Below are 20691 nucleotides of genomic sequence, written 5' to 3' on the forward strand. Positions count from 1 at the left end.
AGAAGAGAAGAGAAGAGAAGAGAAGAGAAGAGAAGAGAAGAGAAGAAAAAAAGAAAAGAAAAGAAAAGAAAAGAAAAGAAAAGAAAAGAAAAGAAAAGAAAAGAAAAGAAAAGAAAAGAAAAGAAAAGAAAAGAAAAGAAAAGAAAAGAAAAGAAAAGAAAAGAAAAGAAAAGAAAAGAAAAGAAAAGAAAAGAAAAGAAAAGAAAAGAAAAGAAAAGAAAAAAGTAATGTAGTAATGTTAAAAAAATATATATATCCATTTTATTTCTGGAGTAGTTTTTGCGTTCATTCTGTCATGCCTTGGTTGTAAGAGATATGTCTTAGTAAAATAATATAAAGAATATCCCCATCAAATTCTTGGCTCTGAAACTTAACTTCAGATTCTTTTCCTAATACAAGTGACCAGGCAAAGAGGTGTTTCTAATTACTTTAAGCTCAGTAATAGAAGATTACCTACTTCCTATACCATTTAGTTCTTAGAGAATCATATTATTCATACGCTACCAAAACATATATTTTTAACTATTGAATGCTTCTGAAATTATCTTATCTAGGTTATTGGTTTTTTAATGTAAGAATGCTCTTGAATTGAAGATAGTTGTAGTAATAAACAGAACACTTGTCTTCAACAGTTCTATATATCAGTGTGCTTAATTTGTAGTAATATGATCAGCTGCAGAATTTATGTTTCAAACAAGTTATCAGGCCTGCTTTTGTAATTTATGCTTTGACTACTACATAGCTTGATGGACTTTTGACCTCCCACCTACAGTGCTTATTGTTCCAGAGCAAAGATCAGAAATGTCACAAACAGAATATAAACAAATAGCACAGGAAAGCTCTTGATACCAGAAACATTTAAATTAGCTTTACTTCCCAGGGCAACAGCTCCAAACAAAGGCCAGCTAGAGGAACACAAGGCTGCCAACACATTTTCTTTGAGGCTATAGCCAGAGCCAAAAAGAAATAGCCCAGCAAAATGGCATCAGAAGTGGCAGTTTGGTACTAAGTCCAATATACAAACCCTGTAATGAATCTCAAATGACAGATCATGTTTCAAATGTCCATCATTCAATCTCCACTCAGTGAGCTATTTAGGATGTGAAGAGCTGCGACTGATAGGAAAAAAAAAAAAAAAGCAATCATTATACAAGCAGATTTATTGCTGTGAAAATGCTTAGGTTTTTCTGATTCTAGCCAAACTGATCTCTTGCTCATCTGAAAAATGGGTTATAAAGTGTTCTAATAACAGCAAATCAGATAGGAGGCGAGTTTGAAGGCATACAGTTACAATGGATAATAAACTAAACCTTCCACAGAGATTGTTTTTAGTGCTGTCAGATTTCTGCCATCCTCTCTGTTATGACAATAGTGGATGCAACAGAAACTCTCTGTGCTAGACAACTGGCAAGTGCAAAGCATTCAGGAGTCTATTAGGCACATGGGGATACATTTGTGTTGCTCATCAATCTGGATGGGCCCCAAAAATACCAATTGCGTTATGTAGGTCAGCCAGAGTACAGCGCATTGTATGACAAAAAATAGCCACAATACAGTCAAGGAAGAGGCAGGTACTTTGACCTTTATTCTCCACTGGCCTTTATCCCATTTTTTGTCTTACTTTACTGCTGTTATTTTTTTTTTCTTCTTTGGATCTTAATTAAATTCTTTTTAGTCTTGCTAGCTATACTGTTTTTAATTTAAAAATGAAAGAACTCTGTTTATCAGGCCAGTTTTCTACAATCTCACTGATCTATATATAATTTATATGTCATTAATGCACAATATTCAAGTAAATTTTTAAAAATTTTAATCAAGCAGATAAAACAGGCTTTCCAATTATTTTGAAGTCGATTATCATTAATCACATATCATACATGTAATTTTCACAGCTGTATAGTAATAGAAAAATCGTAGTTTTCATCTGAAGATAAGAGTATTTAGCTCTGAACCAGTTCACATTGGAAGCTCTTGATGTTTGCAGCCGGGTGAGAACTGGGTCCATACTAAAATTCAGAAGACAATTTGCAACCACGGCTTGTCACAGCCTCCAAATGTGAATTCCTTTTCATTTTGCCTTTCCAATTTTCTTTTCTCACACAAACTCATCTTATACTCATTCAGCTTTATTAGATCTATTCTCAGATCATACTGCTGCAACTGAGAACAGAATCAGACCTAGCAATGCACTTTGTCTTCAAAATAATTAGCTTCATCTTATACAGCTCTCCATTTATGTCAAGCTGTGTGTGCTGCCAGGACCTATAAACTGATTAGGTTTATACGTTGTACATAGGTTGTACAGCAGAGTCCTTTAGTTTCACAGCAAGGATTACTCTGATAATACAGAGCCTTATAAAGCGCCACATCTGTGTAAATCATGTGCATAGAATCCATGTACAGACCCCAAATCCTTGACCAGCCAGAGTAAGTTTCTCCAATCATCACACTGTGCAGTTTTAAAAATAAAGTGCTATTTGTTTATGGCTAAATCTTAAATGTGTCTATTGCATGCACACTTCAGACTGTAGGGTCAAAACTGGAACACCTTCACCAATAAAGGATGGAGCCTAATCCCTAGGGCAATGACAGATTATTTTTTTCCATTTTATTTTTTGTTCCAATAGAACTTTTGTCAAACACAGAGTATGTTGAACACACAGCAGTTTCCTTCACTGTTTCCCACACAGAGCTGAACTGTTCACAGAGGAGGAATGCTAAGAAGGAATGTTTTTGAAGTAATAGATAGCTTCTCCATTTCTTTCTTCTTTTCTTTCCTTCTCTCACTCTTTCTTTCCTTCCTTCTTTCTTTCTTCCTATTTTTTTTTAATATTATAATAAAAGTATTATAAAGAAAATCTCTTTTTTTAAAAAAGTACTGTGAATATCAAATGGTATCCATCAGTCCCTGAATCATGCTATTCAAAGTGCTTAAATTTGCATTAAAATAGAACAGAAAAGTATTCCCCGTGTGGCTAAGGAACAAACTACTTAACACTGCCTAAAAATGACTGTGGTCAGATAGTTACATTCTACATTTATTCCACATCCCAGTCTTTTCTACAGGGCATGTAAGAGGGAAGGAAAATGAAGGGGGGGAGGGGGAAAGGTTGTTTTCAGAGGGTACTGGTACATTTGGCATTCAGTTGAATGAAGAAAAATGCCATCAGTGCCTGACAGGTGTCTGTAAGAGTGAATAAATAATAGCTTTCTTACACTATGAAGAAAACAAAAGTGCAAAGCTCTTTTAGAATTTCATCTGGCCCGGCAGCTTCATTTCCATTTTGTGGACATTTGGCACATGTCCAGAGGGAGACACCATGATAGATTGTAAAAAAGGATTTGAGCAAATTGTCAGAGAAATGAACATTTTAAAGCAAGCAAAAATCAGTGCACATCCCAAAGCTCTATTGGCTTGTTATGCACATACTGAGACTTCTTGACTTTCACAACACGATCATAGTTACATCCTCCCACACTGTCAGTTCTGGATTACTCCCACAAACATCCCCCGAACTGCAGTTTACCTCTTCTCTACTCATTACTTCTCATTAAGAAGACCAAAATATTATAAGCTGTACTTTTCTCCTTGAGACAATTAAGATGAACAAACCCCACACATCCCTTATATTGGCTAATATCAGTCAGCTACCGTAAAAATTCCTAAAGCTAATTAATTGCAGAAACAGACGATCAGGTTTGTCTGCCAGGCTACCAGCTACATTTTTGCCAGAGTCAATCAAACCCACGACTCTATGAGAGTGTGTTGCAAGCAGCAATTCTGCCTCTGCTCTTCTGCTTCTGCTAGCAGAGACTGGCAGACAGCTTGGCCTGAATAGCGTGTACAGCTACAACAGTGCTCTGTGCTCTTTCTCAAACCAGAAAGGACTCTTCCATTATTTAAAATATAAGACGCTTGTTTCATTTGCCTTAAAGATGCCCAGATATAAAGACAGTGGTTTGTTTCTTCCCTAGCAACCATAGTAAACACATTATTTGCAACTCCTCAAAGATAGAATCATACATAAAAAATAAAACTAATTTATTTATTCATTAAAGTGAATAAATTGTTTTTAATACTTCAAAGTCTTATTTAAATATTAACTTTGTATAAATAAAGTTTATTCTGAAAACAATTGTATTTGTTGGTGTTCATGTTTCTTTTTTTTTTTCTTTTTTGCCTGAGTTCTTACTGAAATCATGTTAAAATTAAGCTTTACTTATCATTACAAGCTAAAACCAAATGAAATAATATTTTTTCATCTTGAATATATCATTTTAAAGCAAATACAATTTTGAACATTAAAATACAAGGGGACTCTGCAATCCACAGCAAAATAATGTTTTGCTCTTCCTTTTTCAGAAAATAATACTTTCTTTAATACATAATGGCAACCATCTAAGATACTGCCTTTTTATTCCCCTTTGGTTTGGAAATCATCACTGTAAATATCAGCAGGACTCACTGCACTTCGGTGCCTATTGCCTCACTTGTCTTACTTTCCTAAAAATTGGAAATGATCTTATTTGCAGGGTTTTTAAAGGAGGGAAAGAAAAAAGTCAAATGCTTAAAAATAAAATGCACAACCACATTAATACTTTTCCAGGAAGTGTTAAAAATAGGGCTTGCTTTTATATTTATAAAAGGGGTACAATTGACTCATTCTTAAAACAAAAACAAAAAAATCAAACCCCAAGAAAGCAAAAATCAAACCATCTCTATTTTCTACACACTCTGTAGTGACTACTGTGAAGCAACTGATACAGATTGGGTATAGTCTGTTTGACAAGTTTCTACCAAGTTAAATGTTAGATGATCAGACTGTAGTGTTACCCCAAATGGGGCCATTGTAAGGGCAGGGAGGGAGCAATGCACATTACAGGAGAAGAAATGAAACAGAGGCTCTCAGTGAGGGATGGGGTCATTCTAAGAACAAATATTACCCAAAACAGGTGAACTGCAGCAGGCATGGCCTTCAGGAATCAGGCTAGGCAGGCCAACAAAATGGATGGCGCATCTGATATCAACATAGCTTTGTCCAAGCATTCCCAAGAGAGGTTAAAAACGAACCAAAAAAAAGTCTAAAACTATACTAATGAAGCCAAAAAGTTTCCTATCTATACAGCAGTCTCTTCATTAAAAAAATGTAAATATACAAATTCCAATGACATATAAAACAAAGTCGAAAATGTGTATGGGAAGAGAACATGGGTAAAACAGGAAGACCGATGCTACAAAGAAATTGCAAAAAACGTATGTACAAGACCCTGTTTTTCCTCATATATTATCGATTGTAATGCATGTTTAACAGCAGCAGTCGAGGATGTAGTTCCAGGCACCGGACTGCAGACTCAGCTTCTACTCAAGGGGATGGACAGCCCCTTGCATTTCTGTCACCAAATGACACTTGATATACTGGTCTCCCGTGGCAAGAGGGGCAGTATCGCACTGTTTGTGTGAGCCTCTTCTGGATTCTGCTCCCTGTTAGTTTTTGTCTGTGGCCGCTGCCCGTTTATAAGTGTCATAGGGATGTTGCAGTAGGTATGCTGGTTACCTATTGAGGTAAGCGGCAGGGTGCCGGTAGGAGGTACATCATATTCATAGCTTCGATAATAGTGTTTCTGGCGCATCTGTGAATGATATGTATTATGAAAGGTGGAGCGTAGATCTGGATGAGCAGTGGCAAGAGCAGTAGAGGTGGCAGCAGCCATTGAAATTGCGGAGACTGTCTGCAGTTCCCCAAAGGGCCCCTGCTCACTGACATCTAAAACCTGCTCGTGTGTGATGGGTTCAGTCCTCTTAAAAGGCATTTCGTACTGTAAACGTTTCCAGAATTTGGAATTCAACTTGTTGCATTTTGGTCCATGCCATTTAATGACAGTGAGGAGCTTGATGGTATGTTTCAGGGCCTCAACCTCCTGATAGTTCATAACTCCTCGCAGTTCACTGCATTCAATCAGTATCACTTTAATTTCTCCTGTGACTAACATGTTCCGAAGCCTTGTTTCCAGTTCAAAGATGCTCCAGCCTCTTCTTACTACATAATTTGGAGTCATGACGATGATCAGTCGCTTGCTTTGGTCTACACATCTTGCCACGTCTTCAATGTAGGCTACAAAATAAGACAATTGCTCAAAAACCAAGGCAAGAAAATATTTCATTCCCATACGCTGGAGAGAAACAACAGAAGCAAACTCCCTTCTCCCAGAAAAGTTCCCTGAATGCTGCAAAACATCACTTTCAAATATGTAAACTTTGCTTGCCAAGACAAGGTTTTTGGATAACCTGTTCTGGATGATCCTGCTTGAACAAGACAGCTGGTGCAGATGACATCCAGAAGTTCTTTCCAACCTCAAACATTCTATGATTCAGTGAAATATTTATTTCCCATTGGGCTACATTTTGGTAGTGTTTGTAGACGAATTGTCAATTTGTGCCCATATCTTTACTGAAACAAGCGTGTCCATCATCATTTTATTCATCACCATTTTCTAAAAAGAAGTCACCCAGATAGGCAACTGTGCAGAAGCTGTGTTTTATTGTCAGCTTAAAAATCAAATGATATTCTAAGGTCTACTGATGCACTAGATTCTTCTTTTCCTTCTATGCATTCACAGAAACAGAGTTGTGTCCTGCAAATTAATGTTTAGGATACTGTAGATTTGAAAATATCCATGTGCTTATTATTAAGATTGTGTTTTACTTATCCTTTCTTATAAATTCAATAAAATATTTTGAACTTAGTAGTTTTATAAATGCCTACAACTGAAGTTATGAACTGCAACTTACAAATATTACTGAGCATAGGTTGGAATACCTTAAATATATACGAAAAATATCTACTTATTTCAGTTGGAATCAATTCTCAGTTTCAATCTCTGAAAGTGATCCAGTGCCTCCACTACATGTTTATCTATAGTGGATACCACCAGCAGTTTTTTATTTACTCTCTGCAGATGTCTTCTCTCAGCTCTTGCCTTAGCCCAAAGACAACTGTTTTCTTCCTGTCTGAGTCTCGGTATAGGTAGATAGTGATAATTAATTATTCAGTTGTTTTTATATTAGTGTGATGGATATATTTCCAGGGAAACAGTTAGGAATAGAAAATAAAAACCTCTTTATTAATTCCTAGTTGTGAAGGCTCTCAAAAAAATCTGTGAATAAATATTAATCTCATTAATTTCCATTACCTATGCATGCCCTATCTGCACTGCCTCACCTTCAATGAATATAATGCACTTAGTAAAATATAATCCTCTTATCTAGGAAATGTACATCAAGCATATTTGGTGGCTTATCTTATTCCACAAGATGATAGAGTTAGGATGACATTCGAAAGGGACAAGCATAGAATTAATAGTTAAATAATATATGCAACCACAGCATACGTTGTGTAGAAAATACACAAACATAAAGACATGACTTACTTCCTGTGGGAATCAAATCTCTGTCTGGTATGAACAACTTGTATCCATAATGCTTTTCAAGCATATCTGGTAAGATCTCAAGAGCAAATCTTTCTTCTTCTCCAGTCTCTTGATTCCACTGATCAGGATCCACTTTGGTATAAGATAGATATGCATCATAGTCCTTGTTGTCTAAAGAAATACAGGGAAAAAAGAAAATTATATTATTTGCTGCTCTTGCGTATTGCTTAGATGATTGCCCAGGAATTATTCCTCAAACAATTTCTCCGGAATGGTAAATTGTTTAGATAAAATAGCAAGCTTTTACCTATTCTCCAGTTATTAAACCATTCATCTTTTATGTTCCACCAAGTGGAGTTAATCCTTATTTACATGGATGCAAGACAGAAGGGATCCATACCCATACAATGAACTCAGTTTGTGCATAAATATTTGTGTGAGGCTCTGTATGAAGGAAATCCATTCAGCTGTCTGATGAAAGCTTGTGAGCACAGAAGAAAAGTCACTGGAAGAATCCAAATTGTTTTCTAGCTTTAAAATAGAAAGGAAAAGCAAGGAAATACCCATCCAAATAGCCATACAGTTCTTTCTCACGTATAGTAAAAATACTTCATTTTTGTCAAATTTTCACTATAAATTTAAGGCTTAGAATGCTCTAAACATGTGCATACATTTACTTGTAAAATTCATTATTTTCCCAAGTCTGGGATTATTGCCAAACGTAGATCTTTGTAGCATCAGATCCCAATTATGCAGTTTAAATATCCTGAATTCTATGTGCTTAAATATGCTAATTTAATGATACATTAATGTACATTTTGGTCTTTAACAGTGTATTATTTCATTTAAATTAAGTGAAATATTTGTGTCTGTATCTTAAATGTGCTTGGTGTGCTTACTTGAAAGACTGAATCAAAAAAGTCATCATTAATTTTCATTAAGAGGTCGATAATGCCAAGTGCTCTGGAACTAATTCAGTGGAATAAGAGGTCACGTTTTGAATTTTGTTGTGAAGAATGCAGAAAAAAATCAATTGCAAGATTAATGAAATGTTAACATCCTTCTAACTTCCTTGATAACATTATGCCCAGGCTATTGAGAATATCAATTGCTTGTAAGAGATGTGATTGAATACTCTACCATGTAGTATAAGTGATGTTACATTCATTCAATGCTGATTTCACTTTTTTGCTCAGCCAATCTTTTTATGATTTTGCAATTTTTTGTACTTTGGTTGCACTATTTGAACAAGCCTGCCAAAAGTAGTAAGGGTGCAAAGTGTATGAGTAAAATTAAAGAGCAGGCACTAGTCTTGAGTTGTCCACTCTTCCTTCCAAGGAACCATTCTATTGTGCTCATTAAAATCTGCAGAAGACAAAATTAAAATGGTAAAACTTCTTTCAAAGTTTCAAAACCAATGAAACAATTGTGTGCTTCATTTTCTCTCCTACATAATTTATCTGAAATTTTAAGTGTTACATTCACAAAAAATAATGAACAGCAAAAACCAACACTACCAACAAACGAGATAAATAATGCCTTCCTTTGATCCATTATTTCACTATTTCAGTACTTGTGAAACCATAATCCTTCATGATAAAGAAGCACCTAATGCCTCTGATATTGCCACTGAATGGATCAAATTCAAACCAGTGGGAGATTACAAAATAGATTCTGACACTACAATAGGATAGTCTTAACCCAGCAATAGCGTTAACACATAGAAAGGTCAGGAGATATATGGGGAAATCACTACAACAATGATGTGGTCATGCCATTTTCTTTTATCGCCTTAATAATGGCCATAATGACATTACATGTTTTAGAGCAGCATTAAACCATTGGAAACCTTTGAATAAATATGAAAATGTGTCATTTCTCAAAGGAATGAATCATAAAAAATAATGCAACGTTCAAACAGTTTTGAAGGCTTCAGGATATTGTCTGTGAAGACAGTTTGCATGTTCTTAATTTGAGGGAAACTTATTCACACTATGCCAAAACTTTCTTGCACACGTAATTATGATTCTAATTTTTCTTTTTTTTAATATAAATTTTCACAACATGAAGGATCCAGCATTCCTACCGACTATAGCTGTATTATCCATGATAGCAGGGAACACTTCTTTCAACCCTAGTTCCCCACTTTCAATAGTATTTGCAAGTCTAGGAGAACCGGGATCTAGAGTACAGATGGGTTCAAGCAATCATGAATTTATTTAAACTCCAGTACAGCTAGATGTGTAGTCCAGTCTGGGAAACTGTTAGATGCTTTAGCACAGTGGTTTTCCTGAGCTATTATAATCCCCATCTGTCAGTTATTTTTTAACTTTGATGAAAAGTAGAAAGCTCAATTTACAGCAGAATTACTTTATGCAGTAATTTTGTTATCCAATGGGCTGACATACTGGCATAAGCAGACAATTCTAAAAATGTGAGTTGCCTGGGATACACAGGGTATGATCACATACCTCCCATCTCCAGGAAAGTATTTTAACACAAAGTAGATGACCTCTCTGATTGCGGTTTGTGGAACTGATATCTATTCTAAAGACTCTTCTGATCTTCATTCTTTTTTTTTTTTTTTTAAATGTTCTCTCTCAGTGGACTGAGAGAGAGCCTGCTACCATAGGGCTCTTGTGACTGAGTCAAAGCCTGGCAGCTGGTGCACGTATCTTGCCAGTCTTTTGGCCATGTCACATGGAAGCAAGAGGCTCTGCAAACCCTTTGCTATTGGGGTCTATTCTACCTACGCCTTCTTTTGCATAAAAGCACATCCAGGCGACCCCAGACTCAGAGCAAGTATGCAGTAAATATACCATAGCTTTCTGTTTTCTGAACTGTTCACTGGAACATATATTTTACGCTTGAAAATATTTGGTCTCAGCATATCTTCCTTTTCCACAACAACCAACTAACCAACCAACCAAACAAAACAAACAAAATTTAATCAGAAATTTCCTAATCTTCTCCTAATCACAATCAAGTCACAAAGGACTTGATATTACTGTGTAATATGATAATAACTAAATCCTCCCAGATTTGAGTACACAATCAGTTCACATGTTGTCTGGAGCAAATATTTAGTTGTAGAATAGAAAAGCAAAAATCCAAAAGTGAAACAAATCAGGTAGCATACCATACTTAATTTTACAAAGAGAATTTCCTCATTTTCCCTTGTCAGCAAACAATGAAGTCTTCTGTCCAAGTATTCTCAGAATGAAAATGTGACTGACTGTTGCTGCACTTTCTTGTTCAGAGATTTCTTGTTGTCAGGCTTTACCATTAGCAATAAGCAGGAATATAGTTACTTGCTGCCTGTTTCCTCCCAGACTCAGGAAGAAAAATCCCTGCTAATGCAGGGATTTTGATCATTTCATCTGAAACTTTTCTTTTTCCTATGGAGATTCAGAGCAATTTTCTACATACGCTATTGTACCTGAAAACATTGTTCTTCCCTTCACTGTTTCAGGATTCTTTTTTATAGAAACATATCAGAATAAATTTTTCTAGCTTTACATCCAGGTACATTGAAGAGCTGTTTCATGCAATAGCTGTCCTTTAATTCAGTAAACACATCTGAGTATGACATACAGTACCATACAATGGCAACACTTTTTGCTGTAGATGGGAAGAGGCTTTTTTACCTCTTCCCATTCCTTGTGAACAGACAAATAATCCTTTGTGGTTATGAGGTTTGTAGTTATTTTCCGCTGCTTACTAGGTATTTTACAACCAGGATGGAGCTCTTTAGCTCAACAGTCTCCTTTTTTGTGAAGCCCTGTTGTATCCATTAACTTAAAGGGCTGAAATGAAACATACAGCAGACCTTGCACGGGCAAATTTAATGAAAAATAATAATAATTCATGGTATCTTGTAAACAATTATGAGAATACATTGAAGCTCTGTTTTAGTTTGCTACAGTGATGTCAGACATAGCCCATGCTACAGGTACAATGCACGTCAGTCAACCAAAGACCACCTGTACTTCAAGACTCTGGTCAAACAGGCTGTGAAGTACAAACTTTGCCATGGCATTTTAATCGTTGTATGGAGTTGAAAGTAAAGAAACTGAGTAACGGTCTTGGACTCAGCCAAAGGTCAGACAAAATTGTTTGGATCGCTTAGGGGTAGACACTGAAGGTGAAATGCCAGATCCATTAAGAACAAATGCAGACATGATTTCATTCAGTGGCTCAGGACTTTAGCCAAAACACCTGTTTTATCATTGCAACATGCATTCTTTAATACTGTCCATTTATTTCAGTGATCATCCAAATGTAGAAATGATCATATTCCCTGTAGCATTCTAGAGGGTTAATGCTGCAGAAGTGATATAAATTTTTAGAGGATGAAGTTGTAAATGCTGCTTGCTATTCTGAGGATGTGTTCAGCAGCAGTCTTTTAAAGGCTCACTGTAAGCATAAAATGAAACCCAGACTCCATATGCATCTACTTTCCTCTTCTATAGGGACCAGCAGACAGATTCAACTTTGAATTTTTATTATATATGTACATGTTTTCTAACAATTTGCATGTTGCCCTCCAAGGGGACGGCAGTTTGGACCTTTGTGGTTTCATTAACCTTAAGCATTGCAGCTATTTCTGCTAATGGAGTACAGAAAACTGTATATAGATGAAAAATTAAAAATAGAAAAGTACCTCCATAACGTTATTTTTTTCTTATCAACCATGTTCAAGCAGATGACAAGTCTGGATTCCCAGCTGGCATGGTATGTTATAGCACAAGACAGATTGACTGATCAAAATAAAGAGAAACATACAATGCAATATTTCATAGAGTCGATAGATCTGAATCTTATTTTAATGAAGCTGTACACCAGGGTCAGCCCATACCTTTGTGTGTTGTGTAATCTCCCAGAGTCATTAACAGCGACTTCAGAAATACCCAGTTCTCCAAAGGGAGCTGACAAAACATGTGCTGCTCTCTAGCCAGGAGTAGCTGGAGACACTTCTGGCTTCCCCAAATCTTCCCCTTGTGAATCAATGGAAGGTTGACAGCTGATGTGCCAGAACATGTGTCAGCATTGTAAAGACTCAGGTACTCATCTAGAAGCAATGCACTGATTTAATCAGGTGTTTTTCAAGTGGGGTCCTCAGAAATGACAGAATGGATCTGCAAGTACTGCAGGGAACTGCTGTGAGGCTTTCCTCTTTGAAAACACACTGCAAGAGTTGCAAAGGGGTGACTTTTCAAAATTTCACACAGAATTCTGTACCAAAACTTTCACACAGAATTCTGTACCTGTTTCATTATTTGTGGGGCCACATTTAATGCTCACATTGCAGTAATGCTCATCACCCTCAAAACAATGAAAAAGATAACCCAAATTCTTGGATGATTAAAAACACCAAATCATTATGAGTCTTTCAAAACACTTTTGTTTTTCCTCAGACTACTTACTGTTGATTGTGATGCTCACCTTATCATTTACTTTTTGTTCTTTAAATGCCAAGCCTTTTTTATTGTTAATGAAAACAAAAAGCTGCCAACATCAGCTTTGCCATGGTGAAGTACCTGTTAAATGGAGTATTCCTAATGATATTCTAGATTCTTGCCTGAAGTGGCAAATGGTGAACTGAAGGGAGATTATAAATGCAACGCTGGTAAAAGGGTTAAAGAAGTATAATCAGTTTTAAAAAGGTTCTTGAGTATTCTCAGCACACCATAGGCCAGGAAAAATAAAAATGCCTTTTGCCCATAAGAGGTACGTTTATAAAAATACTAAAGCAGCAGGTATGCATTTTTTCCCCTTCCTATTAATTTGTCAGCCACCTTTAAGGTGTATTTTTCCTTATTATCTATAACTACAACTAAAATTTCTTAACGATAGGTACATAAGATTACTACTTATTTAAACTGAATAACCTGTTATTAAAAGTGATTTTTCCTCATGTACTTACTCTGATTTCTTATTTGTAGCTAAATGAAGAGGAAAGTTTAATGTTTCTAAGCCATTCTCATTAATATGGAAGTTAGCAACTAAATTAAATACTACTATTGAAGTAATTCTTCTTTCAATATAAAAAGCTGGTGCAGCATTAATCTCAAAAATTGCTCTCAATGTGAAAATGCGGAAATTTTAATATACAATTATCAGAATGTTAAAATTTATGAAAACTAAAATATGGTGATAGAAGGTATTCTCTTGGTTTGTATGAACTATTTGCTGGTCTGAGAAAAAATTATTTGTAGTAGGTACTGAAAGACTGAATGGTAACTACCTAGAAAGGAGTCATAGCATAGCACAGCATATACCTATGAAAGACAAGATCCTTTTTTTAAAGAGCAGAAAGTCAACAGCTGTCATGTAGGATCAGAAAAGGAAGGGATATAATTTTTTTCTGTACAAAATAAATATCTTAAACTGACAAAGTGTAAAGTAGTGACTACTCCTTATTATCCTCATTCAACAAAGCAGCTAATTACCTGTATAAAATACATGCTTATTTGCATGCTCCTTAGTTCAACTGATCTATGATAGTACTTATATCATTGGGTTATGTAGTGTGAAAAGTGGAGCTGAGATAGCCTTGGTGTAAGTAAACTAAAAAAAAAATAAAATTAAGGAAGTCTTTGTAGGTACAAAAACCAACCAACCAACCAAGCAGAAAAACAAAACTAAACAAACATCAGGAGAGAAATGGCTTGGAAAAAGGCTTTCAATCTAAAATTCTAGACATTGGATGCCAATATACTGCATTCATCTTGCTTACCTTGAAAATCTGTCAGTTGAAAACAACAATTAAAAAAACCCAACAAACAAAAAGCTATCAACAGCAACAAAACAAGAAAAACAACTTCAAAGCTCTGAGCCATTTGACAGAGCTGCTGGCTGAGGAACAGGAGATATCTCAGTCTTCAGATGATAGACTCTTTTCTTTCTAGCTTACTTTTTTAAAAATGGTTCTATATGCCATAAAATAGGGAGAGAGTAATATAAGGAAAGAGGAAAAAAACATCATTTTTTTATTTGAGTTAGTAAGTTTCAAGGAAACTAGAAAATCCCATATTCATTGGAGACATAAACTGAGATTTCATTATTTGAATTGCTTTTCAGATGTAAATAAATAACACAAATGAAAAGAGTTAAGAGTTAATGTAGGCAATTATCCAACAATAAAATTGTAATTAAATAAGGAAAATCCCTGTTTTGTAACTAGTGTTATTTAGAAAGAGGAAGACTGTATTTTTTTCTAAAGGTGATTTTAACAGAAATTGAAATTGATATTCATAGAGTAGGATTTCTTATAGCTACAATTTGCCAGTAGCCATCAAGAATACATATACTGTGCTGAGGCTGCTACTGCAAACTTATTCCATGAGTCCCTAGAGAAGCCTCTGTAATTGCGAAGTCACTAACTTCAGCAGTAATTTCAGTCTAGCTGTTCCTGCATAGCATGATCATTAACACAAGCACTTCAGCAGGTGCCTAGGCCATTGAAAAAAGCTATATTTGAAAGTTGGCATCTAATGCATTAACAATCTCAAAGCATTTTCTTTCTTGACTTCACAAGAAGTTTACTGGGGTGAAATACAGGAAACCACAGAGAAGTGTGTTTTACCTCATCTTAATTTCTGTAGTGAATAAGTTATTTTTTGGGCAATCTCATAGGTCTGTCTGTGAGCCCTGCAAGTCTTTTGCTGCTAAATAATGGTAAAGATGAAAATCACAACTACTTAAGGAGTCCCAGATGCAACGGAGATTTCAAGGCAGAAATTATTTTAGCAATTTCCTAATATGAGAATTGATTTACTTCCTCTCATAAAACATCAAAATTCATTTTTTAATAGAGTGCATCACTCTCAGCCGAGGAACAACCACTACAGCTGTTATATACTGAATCCAGGGAAGATTTCTTAAATTTTAAGAGCTTAGCAATGAGCTTAGCACTTCTCAACAAACTTAGGAACACTTTTAAAAATATTTAAATTAAAATAAAAAAGGAAACAAAAAAAAAAAAGAAATCAGAGAAAATCCAGGGCCTTGGTTCTCATGCACCAAGCCTGGCCATGTGTAGTCTGAGACCTTAGTCCCCCTGCTCACCAATGTTTCCTTTGCAAGGAAATTTGAGAATAGTGTGAAAGACACCATAGAGAGAGCCCTGTCCAACATTGTAGAAACAGTTGTTGGGAACTAAAGGCACTGACAGACATTTTGAAAGTTGTTGAATCAACTGTCAGACAAAGGTCTGTCTTTCCAGTTATCAGCTGAATATTTTTATTTTTGTTGTTATTGTTCATAACCCTCAAACTGGGCTTCTAGTCAGACTGATTGTGACAAGAAATATTTATGAATTTTTATTAAAGAACTGTGTTCACAGCACATTTGTTCAATCTTCTTTCTAATTTCTAAAAGATTCTGTTCTTATCGATTTTAATGTCAGCCTCTTCATGCAAAAATTCTTCTTTCTGATGATCGTGCTTATTTATTCTTTCACACAAAAACTTTAATCAATTTAAATGGTTACTAATGTATCCCAGCATGGCAGTGTCCAGTGCCTGCAGGCAGTTTCTACTCATAAATGTGTTTTGTGAGCACTTTTCTCTGAAATTGGAAACTGAAATATAAACACGCATATAAATTCATGATTTTGAGTAATTTTGCCCATCTGACCTTGTCAAGTAGTTTTCTGTCTAACTTCTGTAGCCTTCTGGATTTATTCTCCATATACCTTAAAGATGGAATTTGGATGTCTGAACATCCACTGAAAACTCTCATGTCTTGAAATAGCAAGAAAAATTTCAAAATATAAATTTTGGTGAATTGGAGCCTCCTGGACACTTTAAGGCAGCATCAGAAAGGGTGCTGCTGGTCTGAGCCCCTTTTCTCCCCTTGCTGCCTGTCTTGGTGGCTGTCCTGCTTCGAGGCTGATCCTTGCATGACTTCATGGGCAGAAACAATCTCTCAAAGGAGGAAGTTGTTCTGGGCAAAACCCTGGGAAAATTTCCATAGATTTTAGGAGGCCTGTGTTTCACCTCCCTTATAAACAAAGAGTGGATTTCTACAGTGCTAATATCTCCTCTGATATCAAAAAGTTTTTAATATCAGAGAGTGTGAGAAGTTAGGGTATGTCTTGATCCAGAGTAATTACAAATGTTTTCTTGCATTTTTTTTCTCGTCACTCTTAGTTAACATATAACACTTAGTTTATTAAGTTCATTTGAAACTGAGAAAGGCAGCAAAGTAGATGGAAAATAAAAATATGGAAATAATAACAGCTAAAACATCAGAGGATGAATGTGGTATAAAACTGTAATGTAAGGACTCTATGTACAATAAAACATAAGAATTCATCACTTCTTGAAGTGGCTTTCAGTATAACATGCTAATACTTAAAGTACATTTTACAGACAATACTTTTTAAAATAAACTTCTATATTTAGAGTCTTAAACTTAGAAAGTTTGCCTGCCTGCCATTTAACAACAACCAGCCCTCAGAATTTCCCACTGAAGCACCTATTTCTGAAAATTTTGTTGTTTTCAGAGTATTAGTGAACATTTGAAGATGATACTTAAGGGTACAATCTTCATTATGTATTTTGTCAGATCTTAAATTGATTTGCTGGTCAAACAGGTTTGGGGGTTTCAGACCACTTCACTGATAGGGATGAGCTGTCTCTCTGAGAGGCAAGGCCATACCAAACAACTTCAAGTGGGTAAGTTGCTTTGCCATTGGTCAGAGAGCTTTGCCAGTGCTCCATTTCCCAGGGAGATATGTCAGACATTAGTGGTAAAGTCCACTAACCAAACTTCAGAGCACAGTATTAATTTGATTATGTTCTACTTCAGTAGAAAAGGGAGTTAACTAAGGGAAATAAGAGGGCTTTCCCAGAAGACAAGGCTGAGCTGAAGTGTTTGCTGGAGAGTGTAAAAGCGGAAAACAGAGTCATTGAGATGAGAGAAAATGGGAAATTCAAGGACGCAAGTTAGAGACATGAGGAATCGGCATCTGAGAATGCTTGTTTAGTCTCCATCACTCTCAGAGAAAGTAATAAATTAAGTTTTGATGGTTAAATACTTTGTTTTCAACTATTTCTCAGAATTTACCCATGCCTCCCACAGAAATATGCATGAGAAAAACTAGTGACTAAGGAAAAGAAAGAGGAACTGTGATGAGATTCAACATCCTGAAGGCCTTGTTTAGAAACGAAGCATTGCATTTTATAAAAATTTTTAAAGGAAAATTTCAATTGGACCTCACTTCTACAGCATTTCAAATTCTCTCTGGATGCACCATAGTGAACACAAAAAGCCTGTGCCATTTTTGATGTTAGCTTATCTATGTGCTATCCTGAAGTATGCCAGCACATGATGTAAATGATGAATAGCACGTAGGCACTTGGCTGTGGCACTGCAGGAGTTCAGGTCAGAAAAAGATTTTACAGTTCAGCATTTTGTGTCTGTCAGTAACAGGCAAAGCCAAGGGAAAGGACCTGAATTTATGTCTGCAATTTATCTCCACACAATCCGTAGCTTGGCCTCCTGTGGGGCATTTTCTCTCTATCTTCTTAATTCTGCAAGAGCATAGGTGAGAGAGACAGAGGAGAAGTACAGCTGCAGTATCTTTGTTGTCACAGTAGGTTTTATCCATGTTGCTAGTATACTGAGTACAGTAGAAGCTGCAGTATTCTGTTATGAGAATCTGCAAGTAGTATTTCTCCTGGTGTGTTACTTCAATTAAGCATTCAAACAAAGAGTCAGCATTAAACATGTAAGGAGAATCTAAGCTTTATCCTGTAAATTAATTTAAATTGGCCCAGAAAAACAAATTGATGTCATTTTTCTTTCTCTTGAATTCCAGAACAGTACAGTTTAAAAACTAAAAATTTTTAACTTAAAGTGGATGATTAAAGCATTTCCATTCCTAGGTCACTGATGTAAAGGGTAAAAGGAGAAAGAGACAGGTTTGTAACACTTGCTAATAGTAAGTCTGCAAATTAATTGGAGAGATTTCAAGTAACAATAATTGACAGCTGTAAAAGTAAGAATTACTGCAACTCAGAGAGAAAACATTAAATTGCAACTATTTAAATAATTACTAAAGCGTATTTCTTCTTTCATCATATGATATGATTATTATTGAATTCATACATGCAAGTAAGCATGCTTCAATAAACTGTGGGTTGCATTCTGGATGAAGGAGGATCTTCGGTTCTGAAAAAAAGAGTCTGTCAAAATACTTCATGAATCACAGTCATGGGCCACAGTTTCCTCTTCTGTAAAATAAGTAACTTATTGTGTTTATTTTTTCCCCACTGAGTTGCTGCACTAATATGCATCCTTTTCGTCAGTCTGGTAAGATACAAAATGTTCTAATGTTCTGCAGCTCTTTGTTGTTCTGAGCATTTTCTATTTTGAATTCTCGTGCATTTTTAGATTGGAGGCAGAAGTGGGTCATTCCCTAGTGATCTTAATATGGAAGCCTTTCCCTTACACTGAGACCTTTAATTTTGCTGCCACTCTCATCCTGTATCAGTGACAGATCTGGCCAGTGCAGCATCTATTTCTTAAAGTATGTCACATACAGATGCTATCCACAGGCTATTACCTTGAACTGTAATATAACTTTCAGCAGTATTTCAGTAAAAAGGAGGGTTCTGTCATCAAAGATGTAGTGGTAGCACAAAACATCAAGAACTCTGATCCAAGATACCAAATCTAATTAATCAGAACCTGAAGCTCAACTGGGTTTGCTGTCCAGCAGCAGTTTTATTAGTGGGCAGAGAAGACCTTCTTTGTTTCTTAAAAACAGAAGAAAACATGTATACATTTGACACAGTCCAGAGCATACATTGCAGACTATTTTTGTTAAAGCTGGCTTTCCTTGAACCACAAAACAGTGTTAATGACCATTAGCCACTCTCCAAGTGATTAAGTAAATGAACTCAGGAAAATGGACTGTTGGGTGCACTCCCAAACACTCAGCACAGTTTATTGAAACTGATCCATTTAAACAAGCAGTATACCGATATTCTGTTCAACCTCTGCCTATTAGGGAAATATAATTACTGAGGACACTTCCATGCTTAAGAGGAGGTGAAGCTGGCTTTCAGCACTGACAAAAGGGAACAGTCTTGAAAGCATCAGTGTTGGTAACTTTCATGTGGTGTTGGGAGCATGGATCTAAAAGACATGCATGTCACCTTGAGAACCAGAAGGCAGCACAAACACCAGCTGAATAGTCATTGCTGCTAATGTGCTGTATGAGGAATGCGTATTAAAGTCAGTGCCTAATGCAGTGGGAAATAAAAATTGCAGTTATTAACACATCTTGAACTGAAATTAAATTTGGGTCTTAATGGAGAGAAATAGGCACATTTAGGAGGTAAGAAACATACTGAAAAGCTGCCTTACCTCCATCTAGTTCTTCAGCTCCAAAATGATTCCTGTAGAAAAGCATAATCTCTATCTTGTAACACTTGTAGATAGTCACTAAACAAACAAGCAGCAGCAGAATAGCACCAAGCCCACCAGCAAGCTCAACTGTATACATCAGCTCTGCAAAGAATTACAAAATACAATAATAACCACATTACAAAAGAGAAAAGATCAACAGCAGACTTCATATTTAGGTTAATTACTAATATAAAATAATAAGAAATTTTTTAGGTTTTTTTTTTTTTTTAAATTTGAAGATCCTGTGAAAAAAAAATACCCAGGAATGTGTTTTCTTTATTAACATCCTTTTTCCTTTGGTGCAGTATCTAAATTGCTCTTCTGTAAAACAACACATGCTGGAATATGTATGTGAGTATGCATGTAAGAGAGATTTGATAACCCTCGTCCATCTCTCTCCCTGTAGATACATTACAATTCGTTATATGGACATAAACATTGACATTCCATTTACAGTGAAAGCAGAAGTGATTTTTTTTTTCTAGGGGGGGGGAGAGTGGAGGAGAAGGGTACTGTAATGAAAACATATCCCCTCCCTTACTCCACACATAAATAAGAAAAAGCTCAGGTTTTGGATTAATTTCAGTCTACTGGCTAAGATCAAACTAGGGATTTTTTTTTTTTTTTTTTTCCCAAAAGAAAAACAAATAAACAAAAAGCAAAGAGAAAAACAGCTTGAGGAATGTGAAGATAAATTATAGGAACTCCAAAGCCACACATCTCAGATATCCGCTAATACCTTTGACACAGTTTCCCAATGATCTGCAACTCATCTTTATTCTCTTCTCTTTCCACAAACAGGGTTGGTTTATGTTTAGTCATTTCAAATCATCCCAATTT

General features: G+C 35.8%; 1 protein-coding gene across 1 annotated transcript; it reads right to left on the minus strand.

Moving 5' to 3' along the window:
- Nucleotides 1–5209: 5209 nt before the first annotated feature.
- Nucleotides 5210–19934, minus strand: IL1RAPL1 (interleukin 1 receptor accessory protein like 1). Its single transcript, XM_090122290.1, has 3 exons — nucleotides 19810–19934; nucleotides 7429–7599; nucleotides 5210–6113 (listed from the first exon to the last, which is right to left on the minus strand). Exons 1-3 carry the CDS (start codon nucleotides 19853–19855, stop codon nucleotides 5395–5397), a joined length of 936 nt encoding a protein of 311 aa, XP_089978416.1. The 5' UTR covers nucleotides 19856–19934; the 3' UTR covers nucleotides 5210–5394.
- Between the last annotated feature and the right edge of the window lie 757 nt (nucleotides 19935–20691).

Source organism: Phasianus colchicus, chromosome 1 (genome assembly GCF_987193195.1).
Source record: "Phasianus colchicus chromosome 1, bPhaCol1.hap1.1, whole genome shotgun sequence".
NCBI classification, from domain to species: domain Eukaryota; kingdom Metazoa; phylum Chordata; class Aves; order Galliformes; family Phasianidae; genus Phasianus; species Phasianus colchicus.

What these genes read in the sequence shown, in the direction of transcription:
- IL1RAPL1 (XM_090122290.1), bottom strand. Translation starts at nt 19,855, where the DNA reads ATGCTTTTCTACAGGAATCATTTTGGAGCTGAAGAACTAGATGGAG. An exon ending in AGCTGAAGAACTAGATGGAG is followed by an intron (nt 7,600 to 19,809) that starts GTAAGGCAGCTT and finishes GTATTTCTTTAG; the next exon opens with ACAACAAGGACTATGATGCA. An exon ending in AGATTTGATTCCCACAGGAA is followed by an intron (nt 6,114 to 7,428) that starts GTAAGTCATGTC and finishes CTTATTTTGTAG; the next exon opens with CCTACATTGAAGACGTGGCA.